Raw genomic sequence first — 9,886 nt, 5'->3', positions numbered from 1 at the left:
AAATATCCGTTTACAGAGATCGTTTACATGTGGACGGGAGGCCTAAACGCACCAAAAACTATACGTTTACGAACGTTAACGTGTGGACGGGGCCTTAGTTAATTTATACTATTCCACTTAATATCATCTCTCAATGATTTAGAATTTAATTTTTTGCAACATTTTCAAATGATTGCTACTATTCCCAGTGAGCTTAAACGTAATGCATATAAAACGCAAATTTCGCCAGAAGATCTCTTCAAAACGGAGGATATATTTCAGTTAACTCAAAACCTCTCGTTTTCCTTGGTCACAATGAGATGAAAACATTATTAATAAAAAAAATTATGAGAACTGTATCAATGTGCCTACAGGTGTGAAAGCTGGGAAACAACGGTTCCCTGACTCATTTGTTTCCTGGAATGCCAACTTTCAAAAGATATACAAAGTAACTAAAGATAATAAATTAAGACAATTTTTATTTAAGCTTCTGCATAGGATAACTGTTACTAAGCGAGAACTGAAAAGATTTAACATTACAGCCGATGATCAATGCACTCAATGTTCAAGTCAAGACTCTATACTTCACACCTTTATGGACTGTTCTATTGCGTCCTCAGTTTATACTGATATCTTGAAATGGTTCAATAATGTGAGTAACATAAAACTTACTCCCCTGAATGAACAGATTCTATTCCATATAAAAGATAAAAAATGCAAACTGAAGAACGCCCAAGAATGCAGACTAGATATCTTCCTATCATACACAAAATATTATCTATACACTTGCAAAACACTTTTTAAGACACCCATCTCTATAGAATTACAGAGGAAAATTGAATGGCAATGGAAACTTGAAAACTGCTCTTCTGACTGAATCTTGACTGAGCACGCGTACATGCCCTGTGACATAAGCGTTTACAAGTTGTGTTGTCGACACGACAGTAAATAAACATGCATTCTTGTGCGTTTACAAATGTATCCACTCTGGCGGACGTTTTCGAGAATATCCGTTTACAGAGATCGTTGCCATGTGGACGGGAGGCCTAAACGCACAAAAAATATACGTTTACGAACGTTAACGTGTGGACGGGGCCTTAGTTATTTTATACTGTTCCTCTTCATATCATCTCTAAATGCAGTGTACTGATTAACATTTCTCAACCTCGTTCCCCGTCCCATGAGCGAGAAGAGGCGAGACCCTGGGAACGAGGTTGAGCATTTCTTACCACAGTCATAAAATTTCAACCTTCAATGGATAACTAACACGGTGGCAGCCACTTAAATCTAGAAATAAAGTATCATGCTAAATGTCGACATGTGTAAATGGGAGATGTATTTTTCAGTCAATAAAACATGAATACCCGAGGGAAAAAAATCCGTGCTCCCGACGGGAGTAGAATCTATGACCTTCCAATTAACTCTCTGCCATTGAGCTACAGGTGACTCGTGGGTGCTAGGCACATTGAAGTTGGTTCATCGTGTGACAAATATCCCGCAACTCCCTTTATTGTGGACACCCTCGTGACCACAATTGCATAAATTAATAATCTAGTTTTCAAATAAATCTTAATATCTGATACAATAGGAGTCAGTGTCGCATTGAAAGACAAAGAAAAGCCTTGGTTTTAGCACAAACTTTCACCAGATCAACACCCGGGTTTTTTTGTTTTGTTTTTTTGTCTTCTGGGGCCGGGGAGAAGGGTAGGAGGGGATTCCGCCCCCTTCCATAACTTCGCAAGTATAAAAGTTGTGACAGTGAGACTTGGAGGTTAAATAGTATGTCCAAGGATGTTTCCTTTGAGGTCGGAAACGCGAAGTGATAACGTCATATGACGTGAATTTGTGAAAAAGTCCTGAAGTTTCAGGGCGTTTGCTCAAATATTAAAGTAGTTAGTCTGGTTCAAAATCTCCTCGGGCAGAATCCTTTCCCTCTCTCCAGTCTAGAAAGGGTTAAGGCTGCGTTTTGCAAGTCATTGAGTCCATATGTTCTCCGCTAATTGTTAATCATAGTTTGTGGCGCCGCTCCGCACAGTTTATTGCCTAACATATCAGATACGATATGAACGTCATGGTGTTATGAAAGGAAAGGCAGTTATAATTAAACAAAACAAACCAATTGTTTCAATCAATTTGAGAGCGTAAAAGCAAGCGAAAGGTCTTTCAATTAGGCCGCTACACTCATTTTCTTTTGCCATACATCTGCCATAATTTTAGCAGTCTTTTAAATCTCAATTTTTTGTTTTTCCCCGATAAATACTTTATTTTGTCACCGGCATAAAACATGTTATGTTTTAAATGAACCTTTTGCAGGCTGCTAGGCTCGTTGCACGCGAACCACGTTTTTCATGAGCAATTTCCGTTTGCAAGTTTCATATTCCACAATAAATAAGCGTCATCAGTTTCCTTCGTTGTCACTTGTCGACTTATTTTATCAGTAAACCCCTAGTTTTGTAAAAGACTAGCAAAAGAGAAAAATTAGTCTGAAAAAGCCACCATTTTCATTTTCCATGCCTCTCTTACCGCATCGGTTTCATTCAAAATTAAGTTGAATTTACTTGGATAAATCATAAATAGTAAAATTGACTGTTTCATATCCAACGTAGCCCCTTCCAACGACAGCGTTTTGGTATGCCGAAAAACACAATGTTCTTGGGCTTAACAAGGAATTCTATCTTTTCCATAGTCTAGTTTAGTTAGCATGAAATTATAATTGTGCTGCGGTCCGCTGCAACCCTTAAATATTTAAGATTTAAGACGTGTGTAGTCATCTGCTGTCTTGTGATTCCACCGTATGCACAATCTAAAGCGTTGTTGTCAACTAATGAAAACTATTAAGAAAGCAATCTGATAGTTTTGTGGTTTAAACATTCTGGGAAAGTTGCGTTTTCTGATTTTTTATGTTGTCGGTTTAGATCAAGTTTGACAGGGATGGAACACACAAATCACCAGCTTAAAACCGATAATTTTTTAGCCATTTACCGCAGAAACGTTTCGCATGACTACTGGTTAATATAAATGGTCACCTGGCGTCTCGTTCAGTCAGTACAGGGCGAAAACATTCGTTTGAAAGATATATAATTTTTTGGATATGGAATGGAACCTCTATATAACAAAATCCTTGGTATAAAAAACGAGAATCTCGATCCCTGCCTTATAAAATGTATGCAACAGAACGTTGACATAATGAACCAATTTCCCTAGTCTCTTGGCACTTCGAGGTTCCACTGTATGTGGTAACAACAATTGTTGATCGCTCAATGACACATTGCGAAGTGGCTCCAAAAGAGCAGGTATTATTCAAAAATCGGACCACTATCGAGATGGTTATTAAGCGTCAACAAAGCTGTGCAATAAAGAATTTAGACATACCGCGAACAAACAATGAGAAACAATTAGACAAAAATATAAGAACTTCTATAAAAATTAAAGGTAAAAAATGGCTGAGTTGTCGATCATCATTACATTCGCCATTCCCCGCTTTCGGCTTTTCGTCGGTGACTACGTTCGAACGTTAAGAAAATTCTCTTTGCTTCGTTTATAACTTTACATCAGGTTTGTCGGCGGGGTGTAAATTAAAATTAAACTTGCCCTTTCGTCGTTTGAAGGCGTTTTTAATCGATACCCATTCTTGTTTAATAATTATAATATACTTCCGTTGAATTTTCTTCGTCATTTTACTTAGATATTCAGAAAAATGATCACAGTTCACGTACGTTTAGGAAGAACAAAAATACTAAGAAAATATCGCATCCTTTCCTGAACTGTGCTTATCCAAAGTTAATTTACTTGTGTATCACCCGACTGTAACATGCTAGAATATTAAACGATTTGCAACATTTGGAGACACATAGGATTATTTCACCTTCTGATAACAGGTATATAGCTTTTATGTTACTTTGCATCTTTTCGGTTATTTGTTTGATTGTTTCTTTCTCTCTTTCTTTTAGACGACTAAACTTTATTTTGCAGTAGTGATATACCGGTATATACAACAATAAAATTCAGGTTTTGTAGAATAACATTTTATTGTCATATTATACTTATACAATGTTAAACTGAGAATATGCCGCAAGCTTTACATATCACTTTCTATGGAACTGAACGACGGATTCTAAATAGACACCTTCATGAACAAAAAAGCTGCCTTACTGTATCCTTCACTGCTTGTTGTACTTCTCTAATCTTCCAGCAGAAAAGAATTGGGTTTAATGACGAGTTGAAATAAACCAAATTTAGTGCAAACCGAAATGCAAGGAGAAGAAAACCAGAGGACACTTTGCCTCGATTTTCTCTAAATGCAAAAGGCTGGACAATAATATATGGTAAATAACAAACAACTAATGTCAACTGCAGCCAAAGTGCACTGGACGCTGCCTTCCTGTATCGCGCTATGTTCAACGCAGTTGTCTGGTTCGGTTGTCCTGTAACATTGTCTTGAACTTGAGTTTGATGGTGACGCAGCCTGAGGAAAATCCTCGTGTAAGAGTAGATCGAAATTAGCAAGCACAGTGTTAGCATTATGTAGATATAGCTACATATGATTACTAATGATTCATTCCAAAGGTATGGTATGCAGCCAAAGATAGAGACAGTCCAAAAAACAATCACAGTTACATAAGTTCTTTTTAAAGTTACAACTTGTCTGTATCTGAGCCCTAACAACAGAGCGAGAAGTCTATCCACACTTACGGCAGTCATTGTCAACAAGGACACCAAACACAGTATTTGGCCTGTAATGAACACTTTGACTACTGAGAAGCGACAAATATTCCATTGTTTGTTGACCACAGACATCAAATAAATAACATGGAAAGGTTCGACAATGATACCAACACAGAGATCGGTTGTCGCTAGGCTCCAAAGCAAGAGTTTGGACGGCGGATGAAGGGAAGTCTCTTTGCAAAGAGCGACAAGGATCAGAGTATTTCCAAAGAATGCAGTGATGGACAGAAAAATGTTTAACACTGAAAGGAATATCAGTTGGCTGTGTATTCCTCCAATTCTGAATTCTGCTGAGCAAAGCAGTTCTCGTAATGTTTGCCATTCTCCGGCACCAGTAGAGTTTGTTATCGCGGCCATTAAGAGCACTTGAGAACATGAGTTTCTTTGCTCCTTTATAAGGATGAGTAAGATCAAGTCAAGTTAACTCAGTATATCTTATGAGTTTGTTATGAATTTCATATAACGTAGCTATTTAAATATCCTCTCAAGTCGGTTCTATTTAATAGCAATAAAACATCAGTGGAATGCCGCATTGGAAAACGTCAAAAACAAAAACAAAACTTAAATGAAAGACAAAGCGGCGTTCACCGGTTAATTAAACCCACTTCTAAGTTTCGTTTTAATACATTTACATACGCTTCTTCCTTATTCCTAATCATTTAGTATTAGCTAGTCGGAGCAATTACCAAAGTTTATTGTTTTCCTTCTGATGACGGTCACCTGAAATTAAGACCACCTTGCGTTGAATTTTCAGTCGACCTCTATTTCATTGTACCACTCAGTTTTTTTTTCATTTTTCACTTTATTTCTCCGATCGGGGCGCTCTCCGTTAGCCAAACTTTTCTGTGGGAAATTCTAGAAAATTTCTGTGTCAAATGAAAAGGCTTTTAGTGTTACCTTCCTTTTAAACTTGCAATCACATTGGTAGATGTGATGGCTGATTATGGTGCAATTGGACAAAAAAAAAGTGGAAATGGAAATTTTGTGCAGATGGACAACAATTTCATTTGACCGGTTGAAAAGGGAAAAGCAGAGGACCTCGGAAGGTCGTCCGTTTGTTTCGGGAAATTTCCGTTTGATGCTCGCGTACTGGTTGCATTTCAACCGGTCAAACCGACAATTTTGGCAAATGGAAAGTGCCCAGCCTTTTGTAACTTCCTACAAAGGCATATTTATCTTTTAAATGTCTGGGTCTTCCGCCTGTTAATTGCAGATAATGGCAACTATTTAAAACTCACAAAATGTCACGCTAAAGACCGCTTGTAAATAAATTTTGAACCAACGGTATTAAACTAATGACTCGTGTCTTTTAACTCCTTTGTTTTTTAAAGACGATCACCCTGAAATAATTTTGTCAACATTTTGTCAGTCAGAAGACGTTCACAACTTTTCGATATTTTTCGTGAGCGAGCTGACAATGTTAGCACATGAACAATAATTTTTGGTTATATAAGGATCTGACCACACAGTAGCTTAATTTCTACTTTATGACTGAAGGAAAGGATCCAAATTTCTTTTAAACTAGAATACATATTTATTTCCCAGCCCACCGAGACACGTGCATGGTAAAAAGAGAAATAAATTGCAAAAAAAATTGCCTTTCCTGTTCATTTTCTCTTTGTAGTAAACTAAGGTAGTGCATGGTTTAAATTGAAATTCAAATTTCCTTCGCATCTCTTTAAACACGTCGTGTAGAAATTGCAAATGACGTTCTCCTTTAATAATTGCTTTTATTGCTTCTGCTAGCTAGGACACAGGACACAGTAGGACGCGTGCTTCATATGAGTCTACCAGATGGCCTACAAGTTTGTCTTCAGAACCCAACCGTTGTGCCAAAGGTCATGCATTTGATTCCCGTCGGAAATTCAGAGTTTTTTTCTTTCTTTCATGCTCGTGAAAAGATAAACATTACCTGATCTTTGCTGTTCAGTTTCTGTTTTTAATTTTTGTCAAGTTGTTGGTTTTAATTTCAAATTCAAATTTTCTTTATTTCTTTTCAAAAGTGATTTTGTAAGATATCATGACGTTCTTGTCAAAATATTTTATTTTATTGATATTTAATCTAGGAGTTGTTTTTGTATTTTTATGACTCCGGATAGAAATGTTTAGTTGTAATGCGGAAAGATAAACCTTGTGTTATTTTCGTATGAACAGTTATGTCGGTTTTGAGAGATCAGATCTGGGCTGATTTCAACCTAAGATAAATTCGACAACTGCAAGGAAAGAAATGTTTTCGCTACCAAACTGCCGTCGAATTTTCGATGAACGTAAAACTGACCTTCGCGCAGCTTTTCGCCTGTGACTACCTGCATATAAAAGCCGACTGCTACCAACCTATCATACTAGCTATGCATGAACTTTGACAAAATGTCGTCAGATAGTTCAACGACAAAACCTGATGCCAGCAAATTTGAATTATTCTTCGTGTTTGGAAGTAATAGTTTTTTTTTAATATGGCTGTTTCTTTTAATATGGCGTTCCTCATTATTTTTTCTCTCTAATTTTATCTCCCTATTGAAATGTAACAAACGCACGTGTCAAACGATAGTTCAAAATTTATCGTTTTGTTTGACGTTCCGAGGCTATGCTCCACAATCGTGAGATAAACAAAACAATTGAGTTTTGCTGATCATGACGTTCTCGTTCCATAATTACTTTTTGAACTTCCTGTTTTATTATATTATAAAATTAGAAAATATTTTGAATTTTAAACGATATCGGTTCCTCCAAAATTCTTTTTTACAGACCAGAAAGGAAACCTCATTTTTTGCTTATCAGAAGTTACTTTACTTCTAAATCACCCGACTGTGGACTCTCAGGTTAATTTACAAGTCATAAGTTTATTTTACCATCCCGTTAAGTCGGCCGTCGCGAGGACGGATTTAAATTCTGTGTTTTCGTGCGGCTGAGCTTTCAATCAACGTGAGCTGACCTTCTCGTTGTTTTACACCAGTGCCTCACTCACGCAGTCCTACTCATTCAGGCACATAAGGCCTTCACAAGGGACTGTCTCACTGCTACCGGATTCCGTCTTGAAAATTTCTTTCAGTTTTTCAGCTGGCGCACTCCAATCTTTGATCGTGAACAAAATATGTCATAACAAGATGGCGAATTTTGAAAGAATAAACTCTTGTGTTTAGTCATTATTACATAAAACAAGTGTTCTTACTACAAAAAATGGTAAGATAAAAGTCAGTTTTTGAAGGAAAGAATTTTATTATCATAAATTTTACTTGTCCAAAGTAACAACGATATTAACATCACTTAGACCGGCGTCCGATGAAAATGAACTGCCACTGCCGATTTTAAACTGCCATAAAAAAATGATAACTACTAACTTGAAGAACAAAAATGCTCTCTTACTGTATCCTTCATTGCTTTTCTTGCTTCTCTGATCTTTCCTAATTAAGGAGTAAAGAAGCTGGTTTGATGACGAGTTCTAAAATAAACTAATGCTACTGTCAATTTGAATCCAAGAACAAAACCCAGACAAATACTTCGAATTTCTCAAAACGTAAAAAAAAGCACAACAATGTACGTTAAATGACAAATAACAACTAATGTCCACCTTAGCTAAGCTAAAAGGTTTCAGCTGTAAACCGGAAAATAAAACCTTATGCTATCTACGTATCAACAGTTGCTTTCCGTCTGTGAAACCCTACTGTAGATATTTAGAATAAATAGAATAAATGTTTTAGGGGCCGAAGGCTTATTTCATCGTAAGATAAACTCGCAAGTAGCGGCAAAGAAGGAAATGTTTTGGTGCTTTCACTGGGCTAAGTTCTCGATCAACGTAAACTGGCCTTCTCGTGGCTGCACGCCTGTGGCTTCTTACGTAAGGTTGACTGTTCCCAACCTTACTTGGACAGTGATAATCATTGATGCTGAGATACTACTTTAATTTAAAACAAACATGAAAATGACGGCAGAGAATAGAAAGTTGAAGCTTTTTTCTACACGTTCTCTACAAGTAATTTTTGAATACAAACTCTTGGTTTTGCTGTTATTGCGTAATGTTATTGGTTTAAACTAAGCAAAAATCAATTGCAAGATTAAACCTCGATTTGGAAGAATCATATTGTATTGTTACATATTATATATACTGATACTTATAGGTGTTAAGTTAGTCGAGTACAACCATTTCGATACCACGTACGTTTCGTAATACTGAACTATAGAAACTGAAGGCACAAAATATTTGGTAACAACAAACTTCATGAACAAAACATCTGTCGAATTGTATCCTTCGCTGCTTGTCTCACTTCTTTGATCTTCCAGCAGTAAAGAATTGGGTTTAATGATGAATTTAAATAAAGTAAAGTTGATGCGAAATTCAATGCTAGATAAAAAGCTGAAGACAGTTTATTTCGAATCTCTTCATATGCCCAAAGTGCCACTACAGTAAATGGTAAATAACAAACAACTAATGTCAACTGCAGCCACAGTGCACTGGATGCTGTCTTTCTGTATCGCGCTATGTTGAGTGAAGTTGTTTGGTTTGGTTGTACTACATGTCCTGTAACATTGTCTTGAGCTTGAGTTTGAAGATGACGCAGCCTGAGGAAAATCCTCGAGTAAGAGTAGATCGAAACAACTACGCATAACAGTGCAACGGTATGGAAATACCATTCTGATAATGATGTATTCCAAAGAAGCATTAAGGAGCCAACAAAAGAGCTAACCCAAAAAGCAATGACAGTTGCATATGTTCTCTTTAAAGTTACAACTTGTCTGTATCTGAGTCCCAACAACAGGGCGAGAAGTCTGTCCTCGCTTATGGCCGTCAGCGTCAACAAAGACACTAAACACAACGTTCGGGTTGTTATGACAAATGTGGCAGCGGTCGAGCGACAAATATCCCACCGTTTGTACACGATAGAAATCCAGCGAGTAACTTGAAAAGGTTCAACAATAAAACCGACACAGAGATCGGTTGCCGCTAGGCTTCGAAGCAAGAGTTTGGATGGCGGATGAAGTGAAGACTCTTTGGAAAGAGCGACAAGGATCAGAGAATTTCCCAGGAATGAAGCGATGGACAGAAAAATGTTTAACACTGAAAGGAATATCAGTTGGCTGTGTATTCCTCCAGTTAATTCTGCTGTGCAAAACGGGTATGAAAGTGGTTTTTGTTTTCCGTCTCCAGTATAGTTTGTTATTTCACCCATTTTACTTCAGCGGTAAC

General features: G+C 37.1%; 1 protein-coding gene across 1 annotated transcript; it reads right to left on the bottom strand.

The window, feature by feature from the left end:
• Positions 1-4,053: 4,053 nt before the first annotated feature.
• LOC146487294 (histamine H2 receptor-like) lies at positions 4,054-5,168 on the bottom strand. Its single transcript, XM_085085517.1, has one exon. It carries the CDS (start codon positions 5,059-5,061, stop codon positions 4,108-4,110), a length of 954 nt encoding a protein of 317 aa, XP_084941643.1. The 5' UTR covers positions 5,062-5,168; the 3' UTR covers positions 4,054-4,107.
• Positions 5,169-9,886: the final 4,718 nt, after the last annotated feature.

Source organism: Pavona decussata, unplaced genomic scaffold, assembly GCF_977016875.1.
Source record: "Pavona decussata unplaced genomic scaffold, jaPavDecu1.1 SCAFFOLD_16, whole genome shotgun sequence".
In the NCBI taxonomy this organism is placed as follows: Eukaryota; Metazoa; Cnidaria; class Anthozoa; order Scleractinia; family Agariciidae; genus Pavona; species Pavona decussata.
Note: the sequence above shows the minus strand (reverse complement) of the source record. Positions and strands in the feature narration are given on the sequence as shown.

Excerpts from the sequence above, each read along its gene's own strand:
- LOC146487294 (XM_085085517.1), bottom strand. The coding sequence starts at position 5,061 with ATGGCCGCGATAACAAACTCTACTGGTGCCGGAGAATGGCAAACATTA.